The sequence below is a fragment of the Cololabis saira genome, chromosome 18, assembly GCF_033807715.1.
Source record: "Cololabis saira isolate AMF1-May2022 chromosome 18, fColSai1.1, whole genome shotgun sequence".
In the NCBI taxonomy this organism is placed as follows: Eukaryota; Metazoa; Chordata; class Actinopteri; order Beloniformes; family Belonidae; genus Cololabis; species Cololabis saira.
Window position 1 is genome coordinate 23539175 of NC_084604.1, and position 23450 is coordinate 23562624.

Consider the following 23450-nt stretch of genomic DNA (forward strand, 5'->3'; position numbering starts at 1 on the left):
ATGTGGCTCACACTCTTGTGCATGTTATTGTCACAAATGAAGATGTCAGTATTTCAAAGACACTGTCCAGAGAAGCTATTTAGCATTAAAATTGACATGTAAACACTGGAAAAAATTGCTTTAGTCCTTAAAAACACTGGATTTTGACTGCAGGACAGTGCCTTTAGATGACTGAAGCACAACGTAGACACACAGTGTCGGTGTATCACCAGGTAGTGATTGCTCTCCCCATCTGTTTCCTATCAAACATTTGGCTATCCTGTGTAGATATGCACAATATGTCAATATATTGTGCTGCAAAAATTTTCCTTTTACTGTTTTCCCTATATTTTAATTACATCATACACCAAATGCTTCCACTCACACGGTGTAACTTCACTTTGAATACTGCACAAAAACATCAAAGCATTCTGACCTCTTCCAACAGTCCCATGAGTTTTGTTTGTTTCTTTCAACAGGAAATGAGAGTCTGAATGAAAACTATATCCAGGACAGTAAGATGGGCTTTGTCATCAATGCCATCTCTGCCATGGCTCACGGCCTCCATGATATGCACAAGGAGTTGTGTCCGGGCCAGACAGGGCTCTGTGAAGCGATGGACCCCATCGATGGCAGTAAGCTGCTGGACTACCTGCTCAAGTCGTCCTTCAGAGGAGTCTCTGGGGAGGAGATTTATTTTGATGAAAATGGAGACACCCCAGGCAGGTAAGAGGATGAGCAGAGTGGAAATAGCGCTTTCATATCATCATTAATTCTCAGTGCAAATCTCCTACTCATTAGCAGATGTGCATAAGCGCACACGTGTGCACAAGTCTTGAGCAGGAAAGGATGTAATTAGTTTGGACTGGAACAGATTCAGTGGATGGTCCACTGTGGCAGCCACTTTCATCTCTTTTCGCTCCAACAGACAGTCTTTGACAGTCAGAGCACACAGCCATATCCTTTCTCCGTCAGCTTCAGGTTAGGTGGAGCACATCCTGATTCTATATAAAAATAAGGAAACAACGCTTGCGAAAGCTCTTGATGAGCAGGTTTGCAGGCTGTACAAGACAATTAAATGAAGTAAAAACTTGCTAAGGGGGGGGGCCTTTATTCATAACTTCTGTAATAATAACCCACCGTTTATCATCCAGGTATGACATCATGAATCTCCAGAGTGTGGAAGATGATCGCTATGACTACATAAACGTGGGCTCCTGGCATGAGGGCATGCTGAGCATCGATGACAGCAAGTTATGGATGAACAACAGTGATGTGGTTCGCTCGGTCTGCAGTGAACCCTGCTCCAGAGGACAGATTAAGGTACAAAAACGAATCCCCCATTAAGTAAAATTTTCACTCTTGATGATTTTTAAAAAGAAAAAAAAAGGAAGAAATAATAATAAAAAAAAAAGTTATTTTGATTTTTTGAAAACAGTTGTAACAAACTATTCAATCTTTATAACTTAGATGTATGTCATCACAAATGGAACAATTTCATCTTAAATTTTCATTTTAAGCTATTTACACATTACCAAGCCATATTTATGATTCTCTGACCCTGTATTGTGGGAAAACAGGGCTTCAAGCTAAGCCAGTGAACACCAACAAATACTTCAAAGCTAGAAAACTGCAACATATTTGGGCTGAAAACCTACTGTATAACTTTCTTCACTCAGCAAGTGAAAATTCAGTTACATCATTAACATCTCAGAAGACACATTTATTTGATGAATTATTTCAATACGTTCCAAGTATGTATTGTGTATTCATTTATATAGCACTGTTAATCAATAAATAGCTATAAGCACTGATAAATACTTTTGATAAACTGTTGTCAAATGTCTTTTGACTTTTTAACATAGTGCTGTTTAGATGGTGGCGTACCTGAAGAAATCTAAAAAAGTCACTATTGTTGAGACCATGTAGTCTTTTCAACTCCTCAAAGCTCTTCAGTGTTGTCTGTTTGAACAAAGTACTATATGAGGAGAGACCCCGGCTAACCCATCCCCTATAGTTGGCATCCATCTTATTTGGGGCAAAGTCAAGATCGTAGCAGCACCATTTCAAAATCTTTACCTCTTCTAACATATCATTCCTAGTGATAACGTTTAACCTGTTTTCAGTGATAAGTTGATCCATTTATTTCCTGTTTCCATCAAACTTTTAATTTGTCTTTTATCTCCTATTCTTGCTTGAATTGGCATCGTCCCCGATATGTTTTCCTCAATTTCCTTCCATCTTGCCTTGTAATCTGAGACGCACCAACAGAACAGGATCCTTAGCTGGGCCGATACATAATAATCTTTTAGGCAGAGAAGAGCCAGTCCACCCTTTTTTTTTGATAATTTAAGAGTTTGGAACCTTATTCTCGGTTTTTTGAGACGCACATTTTGATGTATAACACACCTGGGTGCACGTTACGGTTCGGGCCGTATAAACGGCCCAAGACATGGCATAAATTGCGCCAAAATGACACGATTAATTCAAAATGTTCAAAATGGCCGACTTCCTGTTCGGTTTCGGCCAGGGCGCCAAGAGACTTTTCTTTAAGTTGCGACATGATACAGGCGTGTACCGATTTCCGTCAAAACGTATTGTGGGTCTTGAGGCACAAGGTTTTCTAGGAGGCGCTGTTGAGCCATTTTGCCAAGCCCATTAAGGCGAACCATGAAATATCACATTTTTCGCCAGGCCTGGCTTGCGCGCAGAATTTGGTGACTTTTGGGCATGTTTAGGGGGGAAAAAGGCCCTCATTTCGTCAGAAAAACGAGAATAATTAAAGCTGCAAGCAGCGATGAACGGGCCCTCGCACTCACGGCCACCGCCCCCCAAAAGCATATCAAAAATGACACCACCCACGACTTCCTATGTCAAACCATTCAAAAGTTATAGCAGAAAAAAGGGACAACCAATCAGAAGAAGGGGCGGGGCTAATTCAGGCCAATGAAGGTTAAGGACTCCATACAGAATGTGATGACACCACCCACGACTCTCTATGTCAAACCATTCAAAAGTTATAGCAGAAAATCGGGACAACCAATCAGAAGAAGGGGCGGGGCTAATTTTCGCCAATTATGGTCAAGGACTCAATACCGAGTCCCATGATACCACCCACGACTCTTTATGTCAAACCTTTCAAAAGTTATGGCAGAGAAAAGTATTCTAGTGGGCGCTGTTGAGCCGTTAGGCCACGCCCATTAATGCAAACCATGAAAAATCTAATTTATCACCAGGCCTGGCTTGCCCATAGGAAAAACAACACCAACCGCTGCTGAGTTTGTGTGCAGTTTCCCATTGAAACAATATCTCACACTACTGAGGTTAGATGAAAAACATTAATTAGATGAAGTTGGTAATTAAAGGAGCATGAGGCAGGATTGAGGCAGGATTTATGAAAAAAATGTGTATACGTTTTAAGTTTTCTAGTAATAATGTCAGATGAAGCGTTCCAAACCAAAAAGAATGAGCCCTCTAGCGTATCTGTCCTTTGCCTTGAACAGGCTGTGTGCTGCAAAATGTGCTGCAATTGTGCCCGGAATTTCCCGCGCTGCCCTGTGGATGTGACGTCACATGACGCTGCATGCACGTTCTCCCCGTTCTCCCGTGCCGGCTTCGCTGTTGGCTGCAGTACCCCCAACGGCCGTCGTGGTGAAGGGTGGCGCTAGAGAGTCTCATTTCTTAAAAGGAGCCTCAAGCTCCTTTAAAGATTACAATATTTAGATATCACTCATCACACCAGTAAACAGGAGAAACCACAATGGTCAATTCTCGCCAAATTGAGTAAATTCCAATTGTCCCTGAACGCACCAGTGGATGAAAGATGCAGTGGATGAAGAAATAATCATCAGTTTCCGAATTCCGACGGTGTATATTTTTATTTGCACCTTTTGCTATAAAAAAAAACAAAAAACAGTCAATGAAAAATGGATAGGAATAGGAAGCCAAGAGGACTTATAATATTACAAAGTTCACTCTCACTCTCAAATAAATAAATAAATAAATATATATAAATAAATACAACAACACACCCCTCTCCCCTTCAAATAAATTCAAATGAACAATCAAACTTGTTTCTTTATACAATTAATTAATTTATACATTTATCAATATTCCATACCATGTCTTTGTAAAAGAGCATAATACAAAGTCTTTCAGCATAAAAGTACGTATTTTTAATGTGTGACAGCGTCCTGTTTCATAACTAAATCTCTGCCAGCCTCTCCAAGATGGCCGTCGGTACCTTATCCAAGATGGCGGCCGCGCTGAACGTCAGCTCCAATGCCCCGCCCCCCGCGGGAGATGCGCGCGCATAACAAGCATGGAGTTCATCCAAGATTGTCATATCCACTTGTTCAGAATGGAAGCCTGATTAAATGTATTGAATTTGGGTTCATTCTGACCAATTATTTTTAAGTTACAACAACTTTTATGTTCATGGCGAGATCCCGAAATTTGACAACCTCTGACAGCGACGCCCTTTGACACAAACTTACAGTTTTCTCTGTCAGTCATCGTCAATGCCTTACCTATTATCTCACCAACTTTGAGATCAAGAAACTGATCTCGTTTGGAGCACAGATGCATACTACAAGACATGACAATTCCTGGTGCCAACAGGTGGCGCTACAACCGATCCTGAATATTCCACCATAGATGTCTTCAGGCTCAACCTACAATCATGCACATACGTTTTCGACCACATCAAATCATGTATTGCTGAATTACTGCCAATTGATGTTTGATGGCGAAGCTTAAAAATGACCTCAAACTTCGCCGGATCACTACGGTCACGCCCTCTGGCAGAAACTTAAAAGCTTCGCAATTTAGCGTCGGCCATGTGTCTAGATTGTACAAACCAAGTTGTGAGCCAATTCGATAAAATCTCTAGGAGGAGTTCGTTAAAGTACGAGGTCTAGAAATGATCAGAATTCATGAAAAATGACATTTTCTGTTCAAAATGACGGACTTCCTGTGTAACTTAGACCATGGGTCCAAAAGACTTTTTTGTAGCTCTTTGTCTAATATAATACTCACATAAAGGTCATTGCTGTAAGTCAAACCATATTGTGGGGCTCGTCAAAAAACATAAAATAGGTGGCGCTATAGAGCCCATTCTTGTGGACCCATGCCTGTCGCCCATAAAATACGTAATTTTACGCGACTCTGGAAGCGTGTGCAAAATTTGGTGAGTTTTCGAGCATTTTAAGGCCTCCAAAAAGGCAATTTATTTACGGCGAGAATAATAATAATAATAATAATTAAAGCTGCAAGCAGCGATGAACGGGCCCTCGCACTCATGGCCAACGCCCCTCCTTCCAGCCCCCCCCAAAAAGAGAATATTAAAAATACGATAAATGTAAAAAAATAAATAAAATTAAACAAGATTTATCTTCTCATTACAAGCAATAAATCTTGTTCCACTGGCAGATTTTTCTACTTATTTTAAGTGAAAACAGGTGAACAGGTGAAACAGATGAAAATGGTGTGTTTTTTTTTCAGTTATGAGTCTTGTTTTAAGTGTAATGAAGTTTTTTTTACTAAAATGAGACATTTTCACTAGAAATAAGACAAATATTTTTGTTAAGATTTTGAGTTTTTGCAGTGATCCATTTAACTTATCCTGTGAAGGACAGAGTCATATTGATAAGTTCAGAAAAGTGTTTTTTATTGTTGTGTTTTGATGTATTTGATGTAAGCCCAGTGGATATTTAAAGCTTACAGAAGGCTGCATTTAACTGCTGCTATGTCATTCCTGCAGTATTTCTGCAGGTGTTTTGGTCACTGCTATTATTTGTAATATATTATATTATTTGTAATCAGAACAAATTATCTGTCCCCATATGATAAAATCCACCATCCCCCTGATTTTTTTTTACAACTCGAGTACTGGCTGCGGTTCTGTTTAAAGCCGGGCAGACACTGTGCCATTGCCGGCTCGTTTTGAACCAATTTTCCTCTTGTTTCAATCATTAATATGTGTGCAGACAAGGTAAAAAAAAAAAAAAAAAGAAAACTCAAACTCTTTCAGTTCACTGTGTTTTCTAGTAGTTCTTCTAGTTTTCTATTGTTACTTTTAAGTTTACTGTTCCCTTTGTGGTTTTACTGGTTGTAAAGCATGTAGCTTTAATTATCATGCATGTAGCTAAAACTATCACCCAATTCTGTGTTTCACCTTGTTAGTCAACTTCACTCCAACTCATTACCACCAATTTTACACTTATTTTTGGAATGAATGGTCAATAGACCTCATTTACATAAAATCATAGCTCATTTTTGAGATAGATAAAGATAAGCCGAAATTCTGAATTTTTTTGACTATAGTTAAACTCAGAGGCATATAAATTGATGGATTATCACAGACGGGTATATGTGAAAATGAAATGAAATCATTTAAAATGTTTGGACCACCACCCAGCACCAGCCAGTGGTTGGTGGGTCAAATTGAATATCACAGGAGAGGAGAAATTGAATAAAATATCCATAATTCAATGCAAGTAGTGATCAGAGGTGGGTAGTAACGAGTTACATTTACTCCGTTACATTTACTTGAGTAAGTTTTGGGAAATTTTGTACTTTTAGGAGTAGTTTTGGATAACTGTACTTTTTACTTTTACTTGAGTAGATTTGTGAAGAAGAAACTGTTCCTCTTACTCCGCTACATTAGGCTACGTTGAGCTGTTACTTTTCTTTTATCCTTTTTATCCGTGTACAATCTCATGACATCACTGAGTGATTCTTTGGGAAAAATGTTAGTTTTTGCATGTTTTGTCACATTTACACAGACTCAAACACACACAGAGTTTCTATGAGTTCATGTTTGTTCTAGTTCTGCCTGGTTAAAAAAGAAAAGTACAAAGGCTTGACATTTTGTGCTACTGGTGCTTAATTTATTTTTTTATTCTGTTATTTTATTATTTATTAAAGTTCTTGAATTTACTTTACGCTTATTTTAATTTAAGCTATTTTTCATTTTTTTATTAATTTTAATTTATTTTATTGATTTTAATTTGCCTGAAGGTGATTATTTTGTACTTTTGTCTGTTTGAATGGGTGTGTTAAAAAAATAAATCAGACGTTACTCAACAGTTACTCAGTACTTGAGTAGTTTTTTCACCAAGTACTTTTTTTACTTTTACTCAAGTAATTATTTGGATGACTACTTTTTACTTCTACTTGAGTCATATTATTCTGAAGTAACAGTACTTTTACTTGAGTACAATTTTTGGCTACTCTACCAGCTCTGGTAGTGATCATCAATTTTATTTGAAATGAGTGTAACAGAGGCAGTTATATGGATGAAAATCATATTTTTGATATAAAAGAAAAGTGAATATGGGTCAATTTGACCAAAAGACCACAGAAGGGTTATCTATTAACATTTCAACATAATCAACTCATCCAAGAGATATTCAGAAGAGCTTCTCATCTGCAAATGGTACAGTAGATGAGCTGCCATACAAAGGAATTTCCCTTTGGGGATTAATAAAGTAATTCTTATTCTTATTCTTAAAATCCGTCTAGCTGACGTGACCCAGGCAGACCAAACAACAGGCTTCAGCTTGAGCGGCCGTTTTCCGCTTGGTCCTAGTGCTGACCTGTCTCCATTTAATATAGCGTAACATTGTTTTTGGACGGTAAAAACTGCAGGGGACCAAAACTGCCTTTTGAAAAAGTGCAGGATACATGTCCCCCCCCCCCCCCCCCCCCCCCCCCCCCCCCCATATTACGTCCGTGTATGAACGTACAGTCAGTGTGAGCAGAGACCTGTCGCATCAGAGCATCAGGTCCGTCCCAGCCGGTGTTCTGCCAATTTCTGCTCCCTGCCGAAAAAATGCTACGTTTGGGTTCTGCGCATGCGCACAGTCGATTTTCAAAGTTTGCATCATTTCTTGCACGATGTAAAATGGATAATGGGATGTTGATTATTTGATCCTTCAAAATACACGACCCATGACATGAATGCATTACACTTTGTGAACATTATACGATAAAGAGAAAAAAAACAACAATTCTATGGCTTTATTTGATATTCATTCAGTCATTCGCCTTTATTTAACCAGGCAGGTCATTAAGAAAATTCTTATTTACAATGACGGCCTGGCAAGAGACAAGGAGGGTGAAAAGGAAGTGGTTTAGGGAGTAAAACACAGTAAAGTTGTGGCTCTACAAAGGTGGAAAACCTTTAGGTAGCATTTTTTGGCAAAGCTGCAGAAATGGGCAGAAATTGGCTCTCGGCTCTGCGCGTGGCCGCGCGCGGCCGCGCGCTACTGATCGGGATCGCGGATGGAAGCTCAATAATAATATAATAATATAATAAAATAAAATAATTGCAACACGCATTAAAAAACCACAATACAACTTACGTGACGTGACGGCGTGACTCCACATGTTGCTGCAAGTTGCAACAACCCCCCTCCCCCGCCCCGCCCCGCCCCCGGCAGCTTCCAGGAGCTGCGGCTGCGCGTTCCCGCGGTCTGCGCGCACGCGGCCCGCAGACAGCTTCATGCTTCTAATCCAACTCAAAACATTCATTATAAATCGCCTCTTGCACATACAATGCTCAAATCATATAATTTTCAACAATATTTTTACGAAGTTAGAAGTTAATTCGACATTGCATGACAAAGTAAAGATTTATTTCAAAATGAGTTCATATTTTGAATAAAGTCGGTGACAAACTGTCCCAAATATAGAATGGATATCAGAATGGAAGCCTGATTAAATGTATTGATTTTGGGTCAATTTGGACCAAGTATTTGAAAGTTAAAACAACTTTTATGTTCATGGCGAGACACCGAAATTTGACAACCTCTAACAGCGACGCCCTTTGAGAAAAACTTACAGTTTTCTCTGTCAGCCATCGTCAATGTCTTACCTATTTATCTGACCAACTTTGAGATCCATCCGCTCATCTCCCTTTGAGCACAGATGCATACTAGAAGACATGACAATTCCTGGTGCCAACAGGTGGCGCTACAACCGATCCTGAATATTCCACCACAGATGTCTTCAGGCTCAGTCTACAATCATGCACATACGTTTTCAACCACATCAAATCATGTATTGCTGAATTACAGCCAATTGGTGTTTCATGGCGAGCCTTAAAAATGACCCCAAACTTCGCCGGATCACTACGGTCAAGCCCTCTACTAAAAACGTAAAAGCTTCGCAATTTAGCGTCGGCCATGTGTCTAGATTGTACAAACCAAGTTGTGAGCCAATCTGATAAAATCTCTAGGAGGAGTTCGTTAAAGTACGAGGCCTAGAAATGATCAGAATTCATAAAAAATGACATTTTCTGTTCAAAATGCCGGACTTCCTGTGTAACTTAGAGCATGTGTCCAAGAGACTTTTTTGTAGCTCTTTGTCTGATATAATAGACACATAAAGGTCATTGCTGTAAGTCAAACCATATTGTGGGGCTCGTCAAAAACATAAAATAGGTGGCGCTATAGAGCCTAATCCTTTTTGACCCATGCCTGTCGCCCATAAAATACGTAATTTTACGCGACTCTGGAAGCGTGTGCAAAATTTGGTGAGTTTTTGGGCATTTTAAGGCCTCCAAAAAGGCAATTTATTTATGGCGAGAATAATAATAATAATAATAATAATAATAATAATAATAATAAACATCACAGATACAATAGGGTCCTCGCACTTTCAGTGCTCGGGCCCTAATTAAAGCTGCAAGCAGCGATGAACGGGCCCTCGCACTCACGGCCACCACCCACCATAAGCATATCAGAAATGACACCACCCACGACTTCCTATGTCAAACCATTCAAAAGTTATAGCAAAAAAAGGGACAACCAATCAGAAGAAGGGGCGGGGCTAATTAAGGCCAATGAAGCTCAAGGACTCATTACAGAATCCCATGACACCACCCACGACTCTTTATGTCAAAACATTCAAATGTTATAGCAGGAAATAGGGACAACCAATCAGAAGAAGGGGCGGGGCTAATTTTCGCTAATTATGGTCAAGGACTCAATACCGAGTCCGATGACACCACCCACGACTCTTTATGTCAAACCTTTCAAAAGTTATGGGAGAGAAAGGTATTCTAGTGGGCGCTGTTGAGCCGTTAGGCCACGCTCATTAATGCAAACCATGAAATATCAAATGTATCGACAGGCCTGGCTTTTCTTTAAGTTGCGACATGATACAGGTGTGTACCGATTTTCGTTCATGTACGTCAAACCGTATTATGGGGCTTGAGGCGCAAAGTTTTTTCTGTCTGAACCAATCAGATGAAGGGTGGGCGCGCTTTTTGCCGTCTAGCGTCGCCACGGTAACGCTTTTGAAAGAGAAAAGTAATGCGTGGTGTCGGAGGATGGAGACGCACGTTTTGATGTATAACACACCTGGGTGCACGTTACGGTTCGGGCTGAATTAATGACCGAAGAAAGGGCATAAATTGCGCCAAAATTACACGATTAATTCAAAATGTTCAAAATGGCTGACTTCCTGTTCGGTTTCGGCCATGGCGCCAAGAGACTTTCCTTTAAGTTGCGACATGATACAGGTGTGTACCGATTTTTGTGCATGTACGTCAAACCGTATTGTGGGGCTTGAGGCACAAAGTTTTATCTGTATGGACCAATCAGATGAATTGGGGGCGCGCTTTTTGGCGTCTATCATCGCCACGGTAATGCTTTTGACTGAGAAAAGTTATGCAAGTTATTGCAGGATGGAGACGCACATTTTGATGTATAACACACCTGGGTGCACGTTACGGTTCTGGCGAAGAAGCGGCTGAAGGAATGGCATAAATTGCGCCAAAATTACATGATTAATTCAAACTGGCCGACTTCCTGTTGGGTTTCGGCCATGGCGCCAGGAGACTTTTCTTTAAGTTGTGCTATGATACAGGTGTGTACCGATAACGGAAGCTCTGAAAACCTTAACAAACCATGGTTTACTATAGAACTTAGGAAATCCGCAAATTCAAAATTTAATGTCTATGAGTTTTGGTTCAAATATAAATCATTGGTATAGTATGCATAAATGGCTTTATGAGGGTGACACTTCCATTATAGATAAAATGTATTTCAAAATGGTTTTCAAAAATGAAAGGACACATGAGTCTATCTTTCTTGAAAAGTTAATTTAATTACTGATACTTATTAAAATATACATTTTGTTAAGGAAATCTATTAATTTTGAGATAAATAACGGTCGCCCCCAATTACTTTTTTAAGGTCGTTGCCCTATTAATGTAGGTTTAAAAACACTAAAATACCTTTGTTTTAAGTTTTCACATATATGCACACTACATTCCAAATGTTTGGAAAATGGCCAAATACATCTTTATTTTAAGTATTTTAAAAATAGGCCTCTCAAAGGCCTTATACATCATTGACCCACAATTGTGATTCAGGCTTAAAGCTCCCCTGCTACACGTCATTCAGGCAGCCAATCAGCACAGAGCCTCATTAACATAGCCCCCCCTCCCCTCAGAATCCCTCATAGAGAAGGTTAGAAACGGTAAAAATAAAGACATGGCCCAGAGGCTGAATTTCTCATTTATGTAGAAAAAACCTTCAAAAGCTTGTTTTTAAGACATTCAATGCCTGTTTAAAATATACATTAAATGCCATAATAGGTCACCTTTAAATAATTTTTAAGCAAATGAAGCAACGGTAAATTCTCGCCAAATACAGTAAATTCCAGTTGTCCCTGAACGCACCAGGAGGATAATCGGCTTTTTAGAATTCCGACCGGTCCCTGAATGCACCTCCTCCGCGGCGCGGCGCGGTCCCGACCAGATCTCGGCTGAAAGCCGATAATAATATAATAAAATTGCAAAGCTGCTGTGAAATAGGGTGTAATACATGCACTGTAATTATTTTCTGTATAAAAATTGAATGTAAAAAGACGGGTTTGACTCAAAATCAGTGTGGTTTTATTTAAGTGGTCTCTGTCTCGGTAGAAGACAGAGACATGAAAGACATGAAAAAATCGAGCTGCATTACAGACATGCGCCGCCGAAATACATCGGTGAAAACTATTCCACAGGAATATTTCACCATAGATGTCTTAAGACGACTCTACAATTATGCACACAATAAAAAAATACTTACAGATTAGGTTGGGACTCGTGTGAAAACACTGGAGGATTCATGTCGTGTGAGGAACGTCAATACGGTGCGCACGCAACGTTCCCCCGCTCCCCCCCTCCTCCCTCCCCCTCGGCCTCCGCTCCGCTGCAGCTGGCCGGCACACAGAGCCAGCTTGCTTTAAATCCAATGGATTTAAATAAATATTCATTACCAATCGTGCGTTTTACGCACCTTAATGCCAAAAATATATTTTCACATCACAGTAAACAATATTTTTACGAAGTTTACGAAGTTAATTGGACATGGCATGACAAAAATATGATTTAATTGTATATGAATACATTTTTGGAAAAAGAGAGTTACAAAGTTCTTCAAAAGCGATATGTACCAGCGTATGATTTTTTAGTCATGTCGAAATGTATCTAAATCTGACATTTTATTGTCTTAAGACCAAGCCTATGATTTTAAATTATTATTTTACCAAAAAATTCAGAGTGACGTAAAATGGCAGTTCCCTTCAAGTTATGACCACGATACTCAACACAGTTAATAAGGACGCTTATGACAATAATATGTGTCGATTTCATTGTGATTGGATGAATGAAACAGCAATGACAGCACATAATTTGATGAAAAATGTATACCTGACCAAAAGGTGGCGCTATGGAGTTCATCCAAGATTGTCATATCCACTTGTTCAGAATGGAAGCCTGATTACATGTATTGATTTTGGGTTAATTCTGACCAATTATGTTTAAGTTACAACAACTTTTATGTTCATGGCGAGACACAGAAATTTTACTACCTCTAACGGCCACGCCCTTCGATAAGAACGTACAGTTTTCTCTGTCAGTCATCGTCAATGTCTTACCTATTATCTGACCAACTTTGAGATCATTAAACTGATCTCGTTTGGAGCACAGATGCAAACTAGAAGACATGACAATTCCTGGTGCCAACAGGTGGCGCTACAACCGATCCTGAATATTCCACCACAGATGTCTTCAGGCTCAGCCTACAATCATGCACATATGTTTTCAACCACATCAAATCATGTATTGCTGAATTACAGCCAATTGATGTTTCATGGCGAGGCTTAAAAATGACCTCAAACTTCGCCGAATCACTACGGTCAAGCCCTCTGCTAAAAACTTAAAAGCTTCGCAATTTAGCGTCGGCCATGTGTCTAGATTGTACAAACCAAGTTGTGAGCCAATCTGATAAAATCTCTAGGAGGAGTTCGTTAAAGTACGAGGCCTAGAAATGATCAGAATTCATCAAAAATGACATTTTCTATTCAAAATGACGGACTTCCTGTGTAACTTAGAGCATGGGTCCAAGAGACTTTTTTGTAGGGCTTTGTCTGATATAATAGACACATAAAGGACATTGCTGTAAGTCAAACCATATTATGGGGCTCGTCGAGAAACATAAAATAGGTGGCGCTATAGAGCCCATTCTTGTGGACCCATGCCTGTCGCCCATAAAATACGTAATTTTACGCGACTCTGGAAGCGTGTGCAAAATTTGGTGAGTTTTTGAGCATTTTAAGGCCTCCAAAAAGGCAATTCATTTACGGCGAGAATAATAATAATAATAATAATAATAATAATAATAATAAACATCACAGATACAATAGGGTCCTCGCACTTTCAGTGCTCGGGCCCTAATAAACATCACAGATACAATAGGGTCCTCGCACTTTCAGTGCTCGGGCCCTAAAAATAACGACAATAAAAATTCCTACAGATACAATAGGGCCTGATTCTTGCAAAAGATGTGGGTGTAGCTCATCCATGAATCATGTGTTTCAGTATGGATGTGTGTGTAAAAAAAAAATCTCTTCTCTGAAGAAATATGTCCTGCTGCCCTTTCACAGAATATTTCACAATAAATGAAAGCACTGACATGTGGGGGGGTGAAAGACAGAAAAATCCATGTGTATCCATATTAAATTTGCATCTTATTTTCATCTCAACAATTCCCAATCCCCTGGATGAGGGGATGGCCAGTTTGATACAGTAAATGGTGAAACTGGTTTTGAGCCCAGCTTGACGAGGCGTCCTCTGATTGCGTTCTGTTGCTGTACCCTGAGCTGCCCTGAGGGAGGGTGCATCCTCCCTCCTCTCCTCCTCCTCTGCTTTGTTCCCTGCCCCACTTATCACCACGCTTTGCATATCACAAATCTGGTAACGGCTTCTCTGGGAGTAGAACGTAAAAGCAGTTGGCCTTGTTTTCTACACACTCTGTCTGGGGCTCTAAGAAAATAAAATACATGCACACACACACACACACACAAACGCATCCTTGTCTTTGATACCCCCACCCGCGCCCCAGTGCTCTTTACTTATTTATGTCAGGGTTTGATCAGTTTTTTGGCTGCTTGCTTAGATGACCCCTCTTTACTGACTGTCTTAACATGCAGGTGATAAGGAAGGGTGAGGTGAGCTGCTGTTGGATTTGCACCACATGCAAGGACAACGAGATTGTCCAGGATGAATTTACCTGCAAGGCATGTGAGCTGGGATGGTGGCCTGATGAAGACCTGGAAGGTAAAAGAGACAAACCAGAAAATCCAAACCGATCTTCCTTTGTTTCTGTGAGCAGTGTGTATCCATTTTCCCTGAGCCATTCCACATTCATTATTAGTGCTAACTTCACTTCTGCCTGATCCCATCAGTGCAGTTATTGGTGAACAGACTACTTTACACCCTCACAAATCACCTCCACCCTAAAGGCTATTCACACCTCAAGGGGCTGACACCATCTTTTGCTGATGCTTCTCATCTGCCAGGTCTTATGCCCTTGCTCTCTTATGGCCTCCTCAGCCTCCTCATTATTCCTTCAAGGGTGATACTGCTCCCTTTCCTCCCCTCTGGTCTTTGCCATGTTGTATCCCAGTGGTTGTTTTGACACCAATTTATGAAACTGAGAGGAACTCTCAGTTCCCAGGTGTAACATCCTGTTAATGCCACGAGAGGCTTGGGAGCAAGTTTTCAGCAGTATGTTGAGGAGGAAATTCTCCCTTCGCCCTCATTACATTTGGAGGATACCAATAAACAACTGACAATGCAAACATACAGTGGCGTTCTGGATCGTATGCTCTTACAAGTGCTTATTTATTCCTTTTTTGGTTAAATATGTTTCAAATTCATTAAAGTTAAATAGGAACCTGTGTTTTTGAAAATATGCAGCAGCTGAGTGAATGATGTCTTTGAAATATTAAAAGGTCTCCCCCCTCGTGTATACTGTACGACAGTAAGAAGATTCTGAGGATTGTGGCTGAAAGGATGCAGACGAGTGCATTTCATTTCTGTCTCCCGTGGCAATTTGCATAAAGTGGGGTGGATGTTTGTATGAGCTAAGCTGAGTGAGTGGTGGGCCTCAGACACCTTCCTCTGCACCAGTTGATATTTTAACGTTCTCATTTGTGCCTTTTACGTTTTAAAGTTTCCCAGTTGAAAAAGAGGCAGGCTCTCAGCTGGAGACAACATGAGCTACTTTTAAAATTTCAGATTTTATGATGATGATTTGACGTGTTAGGTGTTTGCATGCAGATCAGAAGTGGCTTCCCTAGTGAAGTCATTTTAATGCTATTAGCAGAAGCATGTAATTTATGGAGTTTTAAGCTGCAGAAGTCGAGGGATGTCAGTTTTCTCCCATTAAGCTCTACAAAATTCCTTTTCATGTCGGATGACAAGTCTGCAACTAGTGTATCATAAGTTAACACACACGTTAACACACAAACCCATAAAAAATATGTCTGGAGGAGAAAAATCATTGAATTTCAGCTTTAGGATGTGCAAGATGAGGCCACCATGGCTCTGGATGTCGAGTAGACATACGTCAGTGAGAAGGGGGGTTAGTGGCTTGTTCCCTAGCCTACGTTTTTCATTTTTGAAACCACTCAAGAATGTGCACTTCCTTGAATGACAATTGCGGACTTGCTACAAAAGTAAATCCATATGTATGCCCCCCCCCCCCAAACAAAAGCAGCTTGGTCTCTATAGCAACATTTTATATAAATGATCATTCACAGGGAGTGATACAATTATATTAAGTCACACATTAAGTCATACATCACTGGACAATCATGAAATTTTCACCAATACAATGCAAAGCCACATTATGTACACATGATTGGGGTAGAAGATGGTACAAGTGCTTACTGTACCATCTGTACCACTGTACTTCACATTTGAGGTTGAGAACCCATATTTTCAGTTATTCCAAAACTGCTAAACAAACTTAAAGAGGCTGAGGCAGGTATCCACACCTATCATTTTCAGATTTTTCCACCCCTCCAATCATTGGTGCTTGTCTTTTAAACATTTTTTTTATTGACTGTAATCCCTCCAGAAAATTAACAGAGCATCTTCTTCTCTCTTTCCAGGCTGCCAGCCTCTGCCCTTGAAGTATCTCGACTGGGCGGACGTGGAGTCCATAGTTGCAGTTGTTTTCTCCTGTGTGGGCATCCTGATCACCTCATTTGTCACCTTTGTGTTCATCCAATACCGTGATACACCTGTTGTTAAGTCCTCCAGCAAAGAACTCTGCTACATCATCTTGGCAGGCATCTTCATGGGTTACATCTGTCCATTCACCTTAATCGCCCGCCCTACGGTCGCTTCCTGCTATCTGCAGCGACTTCTGGTTGGCCTGTCCTCTGCCATGTGCTACTCTGCCCTGGTGACTAAAACTAACCGCATTGCCCGAATCCTGGCTGGCAGCAAGAAGAAGATCTGTACCAAGAAACCCCGTTTCATGAGCGCCTTGGCCCAGGTGATCATTGCATTTATGCTTATCAGTGTACAGCTCACCCTGGAGATAACACTCATCATTCTGGAGCCTCCTGAACCCGTCAAGTCATATCCAAGCATACGTGAGGTTTTCCTCATTTGTAATACCAGCAACGTCGGCATGGTAGCACCGCTAGGCTACAATGGGCTGCTTATAATGAGCTGTACCTACTATGCCTTCAAGACGCGGAACGTCCCTGCCAATTTCAATGAGGCCAAATACATCGCCTTTACGATGTACACTACCTGCATCATTTGGTTGGCCTTTGTGCCGATCTATTTCGGGTCCAACTACAAGATCATAACTACATCCTTCTCGGTCAGCCTGAGTGTAACAGTTGCACTGGGCTGCATGTTCACACCCAAGATGTACATTATCATTTCCAAACCGGAGAGGAATGTCCGAAGCGCCTTCACCACCTCTGATGTGGTGCGAATGCATGTTGGAGATGGGAAAGCTGCACCTCCGTGCGGAGGCAACAACTTCTTCAACATGTTCCGCCGGAAGAAAGCTATATCTGGAAATGCCAAGTGAGTAACCTTTTTTATAGATTTTCTACATTGTTGCCTTCTTCTTGGTGTGCCTAGCCAGAGACCAAAATATATGACAATTAAGCACCAATATATTTATGACACATCTGTCAATATGTATGCCCATAATCACTGACATGGATGTCAAAGCAACATTGACCTTTCTTTTTCTGAGGTACAATGATTTTCATAGCAAAAAGAATTTGGTTTACAAGTTTTAATCTATTTTAATTTATATATTTAACTCATCACACTTAATGATACATATCAGCTCAAAGGAATATAAAAATAAGTAAATTACATGTAATGTTTTGTTCAAGTGAACCATGATGACATGCCTTTGGCAGCTGTCAGCAACCTTTAGTCAAAATTATTTTACAATATTTCACAACTTTTGTGGTAGCGATCATAGAGTTTTAACGTTTTTGGTTCCCTGGAGTGGACCTTTTTTTAAATTTCAGTACACAATTATTTTGATAAAAGTTTGGTCAGAATTTTGGGAGGTGGCTCCTTGAAATCTTGCTCTTGTTCTTCACTCTTCAACCCACTTCACCCACAGTATGCTTCTATTTTCATTCTTTCAAACGTATCCATCGTCTTCATGGTCAAAGGCCTCAATCTTTGTTTTGTCCCTTCATGCAACTTCCCTCTGGAAGCCATGTTTCTTAGGCCATATGATCAGCTGCAAACCTTTGTCCAACGTGAGCACTCTGAATTTGCAGCAGGGACTTTCTTTCGGACTGCAACCTCTCAGTCAGTGGCGATGCAAAGACAGCTCATTTTTGGACAGTAACTCTGGAGACTTGTGGCTTAGTGGCCCCTGAATTGCTTCTGACCACCCAAACTAATTTCTTCCCAGTAAAGGGTCAGGTCTTCTTTCAGATCTTGGCAGGGAAATGATAACATTTCCCCAACGAAAATGCATTATTTGCTAAGAGCAGTTTTAGAGCTAATATATTAATGGCTGTTCCTTTGCCCATCGTATTTTATGAAATTCAAATTACCGATAGTTGGTTTTGCCGAATCTTGCTGATGGATAAACAAAAGGCAATAATCACATCCCCTTGCCTTTGTTCTTGTTTTAAAGGAAGAATAACTTTCATTTACGTCCAGTTGTTTGAACAAAAGGGCTGAGAAACAGAAGTTGTTCAGACATGTCACCACAAGTATATCCCACTTCTTTTTCTCGGATTTCAACTGAGCGTCTTGCACTACTCTTTTGTGACTTGCTCTGATTTGCCTATTGATTACCATCAACATACCTGTAAATCTTGATAGCTCACCTGGTTGAGCAGGCAGCCCTTGTAGATACTGTAGGCTACATTCCTCATGCAGCCACCTCACGTTTGAGTCCCAGCCGGTGGGACTTTTACTGCACATCGTTTCTCTCTCTCTCTCTCTGCACCCCTTTCATGACTCTTCACTATCAATAAAGGCCACTCGAGCCACAGAATCTATAAAAAATATATATGTTGGCATAAAAAAGCTGCTGCTAGTGATAATCAGCATATTAAGACATTTCTGACTTTTTTAAACCACTAAATTTGTAATGCATGACTGTATGAAAAAGAACTTGTGCACCAAATTCGTTTTTTTAAATATTATTCCACGTTGCCTCAGAGCCTCAGATGAAAAACATATGAAAAACAATCTAATGACATCAATGTCTATGGTATGTGTATGTAACATATTTCTGACTGGAAAGGTAAGAGAGGTTTTTCAGAACTTTGAGAAGGCAGCTCAGCTTTCTTCTCTTTACTTCTTTAAAGTCATATAAGTATAATATCAGTTTAACTCTTCAGTATCTCAGTCTAGAAATGGTAAAATTGTACTGATACTGTGGTTTAGATGCAATAGACACAAGTTAATATGGCACATCCCCCTCCCCCGAGAATGAAATATTATTTGTTACTTTTGGATGAAGTTATTGTAGAAAAAAAAACTCAAGATGGGACATTAACTTTCATTGATTTATAGGTCATATGTCAGTGATAATTAAAGTATAGATTTCACACATCTAAACTAGTTATAAGACTTGCATATAACTTTTTTGAGATCCACAGTGGTGGCACATGGACAGGTGACTAAAGTAAGGAGTGGGGCAGAGAACAAGAGTGATCCTAATGTTTAAGTGTTGTCTCTCACCCTTGCTATGCAGCCTATCTAACTCTAACCTTTAACCTTCTACACTAAGACACAAGTGTCAAGGCTGGCAAATGTTTTGGCATGGGGTTTATTCAAGTCATTTCCTGGAGAGCTGCACGGTCAACTCACATACAAAAAGTAAGAGCATTCAAACACTGACCAGCCAGATGGTCAGAGGCTTGCTTGCGTTTCTTGAGTTGCTTCTGCATTCAGACTGAAAAGACAAACCAGACTGGTTTAAACTATCCATTTAATTAAAGGTATGGCATGCTTATGTGATCCTGGCACTCTTGTGTTTTTGACACTGCAGCCCTTCTGTGAAGTTGACCTGCCACCCTGCTGCTTTTGGTTTACCCTGAGTTGACCTTACGTTTGACTTCTCTCAGCATGTACACCCTGCCCTCACCACCTTCCTAACTAATCACATTAGAGCCAGTCCAAGCTCATTCTGAACTAAACTATGTGTCCTCTTCAGGCCAGTTCAGACACCAACACAAGTACTTCACAAATGCATGTGTCCCATTTTTTAACTCTGAGTTAATAGGTTGAAAGAGATGAAATGGATGAAAAAAAATGAGCTGGATGTCTAGAGTAATTTCAGGATCATAATGCTGTCTATAACACATTATGAATCACGGTTTGTTTAGATGGTAATTATAATGCCTGTTTCCTGCTTATGAGTGAACCCTTTAGCATAGCTGTTAGTGTCAAGTCATGTGTTTACAAAGTATTTTAACATGCCTTATAAATGTTGAAATGCTGCTGCTCTGTTGTGTGTTGCTGCTGTGTTCATATTGTTTTCCTGCCTCCACCTCCTGGTTTCCTGTGATAGTAACTTCGGTCTCTATCTCGTTCATAGTTCTAATGGCAAGTCTGTGTCATGGTCTGAATCAGGTGCAAGACACCCTCCGAGGGGGGGGAATGTGTGGCACAGACTGTCTGTGCATGTGAGGAAACAGGAAGCCGGCTTGAATCAGACAGCGGTCATCAGGCCCCTAACTAACACCCCCGACCCCCACAGTTGTGAGACCTCCACCAACAACCTTGGCACAGACCCGCATCTCCCTCAAGAACCCCTTGGAACTAAGTCTCTGTGCAACCTGATGGAGGATGACGACCAGAGCGATGCACAGCGCCCCCTCTGGACTTCAGCTTGCTCAGAGCAGACGCAAGGACTGGAATCTGATTTAGATGAGCCGGCTTCTTATCTGCCCTCTAACCTGACGGGCCCTACAACAGAGCACTCGCACGGAGCTGTGGTGGACACACACAGCTCCTATGTCCCCACACTGAATGACCGCACTGCCAGGGATCCATTCTCTGCCGATGAGCCCATGATCTTAGCACCCTTTCGGCGTCCTCCGCAAGTGGAGGCGTTTGAAGAGGAGGGACCTGAGGATGAAGAACTGGACCTCTTACACAGCTATATTTACGATGCCAAGGAGGAGAGGGAGGGGGAGGACGGGGACGATGAGGATTTACCTCACGACAAGCCAACTCTGGAGGATACCCTGGCCCTGTCACCTCCCTCCCCCTTCAGAGACTCTGTGTGCTCGGGGGAGTCTATCAGTGGCTCCCCCATCACCGAGTTGATACTCGGTAGCCCTGCAAGCTCAGTCTACACCTCAAACATGCTTCAAGACTTCGCACACAGCTCCTCAACACTGTGACAGCAAAACCGGCACTGACACAGCAGCTGTCAGCATCACGTGCATTTACATACACATACACAGCTAAACACAACAATATACCTTAACTTTTAATGTTGTTGGGGGATTTTTTTTCAATCAGTTCGCTTGCTTGTATTTATTACTTTTACTAGTAAATGGTAAACCAAAACTATAAGTAGAGAAACACAAGGAATTATATGTGAGTGCTCATGTTTCTGAAGGGCTGTCAGTGCACAAAGCTTTTCTGTAAAAGCGGAAACAGTACCAAAACGAGCCGACTCTTAAGCCAAATTTTGATGACTGACGCCTCACTCGGAATCATTATAAAAGACATAACTGTGGTTTTGACAGCGCTGGTGCAATTAAATGTCCTGACATCCACAGACAAAACTTTTTCTTAAAACTTGTAAGTGCATTTCACGCCAGTTTGTGTCAGCTCTGCTCCACCTGCCAGATGCACAATCACAGGTCTGCTCATGGGTGAAGTGATCACAAATGCATTGACAAATATTTGCTTTTTGATTAATTGATAATTGCACATCCACTTTTTCTCTTCAGTTCTCTTTGCAATTTAAATATTAAAAATAAATTAAGAAGATTTTAGTACCTTTGAATATTTGATGAATATTGCATTTAAGTGTTGGAAGGTGGGCTCACCTCAGAATATATTTTTAATGAACAGAGATTCTGCTGAAGAGTTGTTATCATATGATATGGATATAACGTGTCAATCAAAGTTGTTTCCAACCTACATCCCTGCTTTCATTTATTTATTCATTTTTTAATTGTAGCTGATAGAGATAATAGTGTGACTGCAGATGACAACAATGTCGTTTATCTGGTTTACACGGAATCATGGCCCTGAGAACAGGTTTTGCTACTTTTGCTTTCTATACCGTGTTGATATTTCTCATGTTTTATGGTTTTGCTGTGTCATTGTAATGGAAACACATGGTACAAGTTGTACAAGTTCTTAAAGTTTGTAATACTGTTAAGCCATCTCTTGCTTTTCACACAGGTGGTATGTTTGTTATACTAATAAATGTTTCTATATTTAGAATGTCAACAGAAAAGAGAAAAGTTTTTACATTTTGAAACTGCCCTCAGATACTTGTCAAGGCACCGTGTGTTTGATTTTTCAGTAACTTTTAAGCTTACTCGAATCAACCATATCCTCTGAAAAACATTTGGTTGTAAAAGTAACCAATGATTATTTGCTTCTTGTAATGAGATTTTACATGTTTCAGTTTTGCTTAAATCTTGCTATCAACTTAAGTAGTTTACTTAAGGTTAAGTTTCTTAATTCTTTATCTGGAATAATACAAATCATTTAAAAGTACGAGACTGCACCATAAATACTGTAGTGCAACTGTATTGTATTTTCAAATGTTTTTAGTCGCTTATAGTGTAAGTTGTTAAATGATTTTAACAATTGTATATTATACAAGGTGCCACCTGTTTAACAGACTTAAATCTAGACTGAAATAGGCCTTCTTTGTTTTGGGTGAGCTGAACATGAGCAATGCTGTAAAATAAAGATTATTTATAATAACAAGACTGATCATTGCCTGCAATAGTCTGATAACACGGATTAGATTCGACTGCAAAAATCCAACAACGTAATAAAGTTTTGCTGTTCGAGATGGTGTTTAATAGAGAGAGATGTTTAACCAGTTTTGTAATATTATTTGCTGTGTTTATGCACAGAGACCTTCATAGCCAACCAGGGGCGCTTCCAGGTCCCAAGATTAGCCTCAATATCTTAAGGAAACAAATTAGTTGTTTGAATTTTTTAGCAACCTTAATAAGAACTTTTGAGTATTTCACTCTGAAGCACTAAAATTATGCCTCAGGTAAATTCAATCTAACAATACTTGAAAATGTGTGTTTTTCTTTTGAGTGTTTTCTTTTGAGTTTTTCTCTGCAAACCTTTCTGAGTTTATAATCAAAGGCCGATTTTTTTCACAGTTTTACCCCTCTCTTTGTTGTGATGTAAAATCTGGCTATGGAGGGCAAAACCCATTTTTTAACCATCTTGCAATTATGTTAATTTCTGCTGCAAAATTGGACATTTTAACATGGAGGTCAATGGAAATGGACTCTCATTTGGAGCCGGCCCCCCTAGTGGCCAGTTGAAGAACTACAACTTTCCATATTTCCATGTTCGCTTCAACATGGAAGTTAGAATGTTGGAGGTTGGGTGTAAAGGATTAATGGATCTATATGGATCTTATAAATGGGTTTGAACTCTCCCCTTGTGC

At 40.2% G+C, this 23450-nt stretch overlaps 1 protein-coding gene across 2 annotated transcripts in view; it reads left to right on the forward strand.

Moving 5' to 3' along the window:
- Window positions 1-21796, forward strand: part of grm1a (glutamate receptor, metabotropic 1a) — a 54120-nt gene extending 32324 nt beyond the window's left edge. The window contains exons 5-9 of one of the 2 annotated variants that reach the window (XM_061746350.1): window positions 459-705; window positions 1134-1302; window positions 14470-14596; window positions 16438-17374; window positions 20379-21796. In XM_061746350.1, the coding sequence (XP_061602334.1) occupies window positions 459-705; window positions 1134-1302; window positions 14470-14596; window positions 16438-17374; window positions 20379-21189 (2291 nt within the window). In that variant the 3' untranslated portion in view covers window positions 21190-21796. The remainder of the gene's footprint in view (window positions 1-458; window positions 706-1133; window positions 1303-14469; window positions 14597-16437; window positions 17375-20378) is intronic. The other variant, XM_061746351.1, reaches the window with a different exon arrangement.
- The last annotated feature ends 1654 nt before the right edge of the window (window positions 21797-23450 follow it).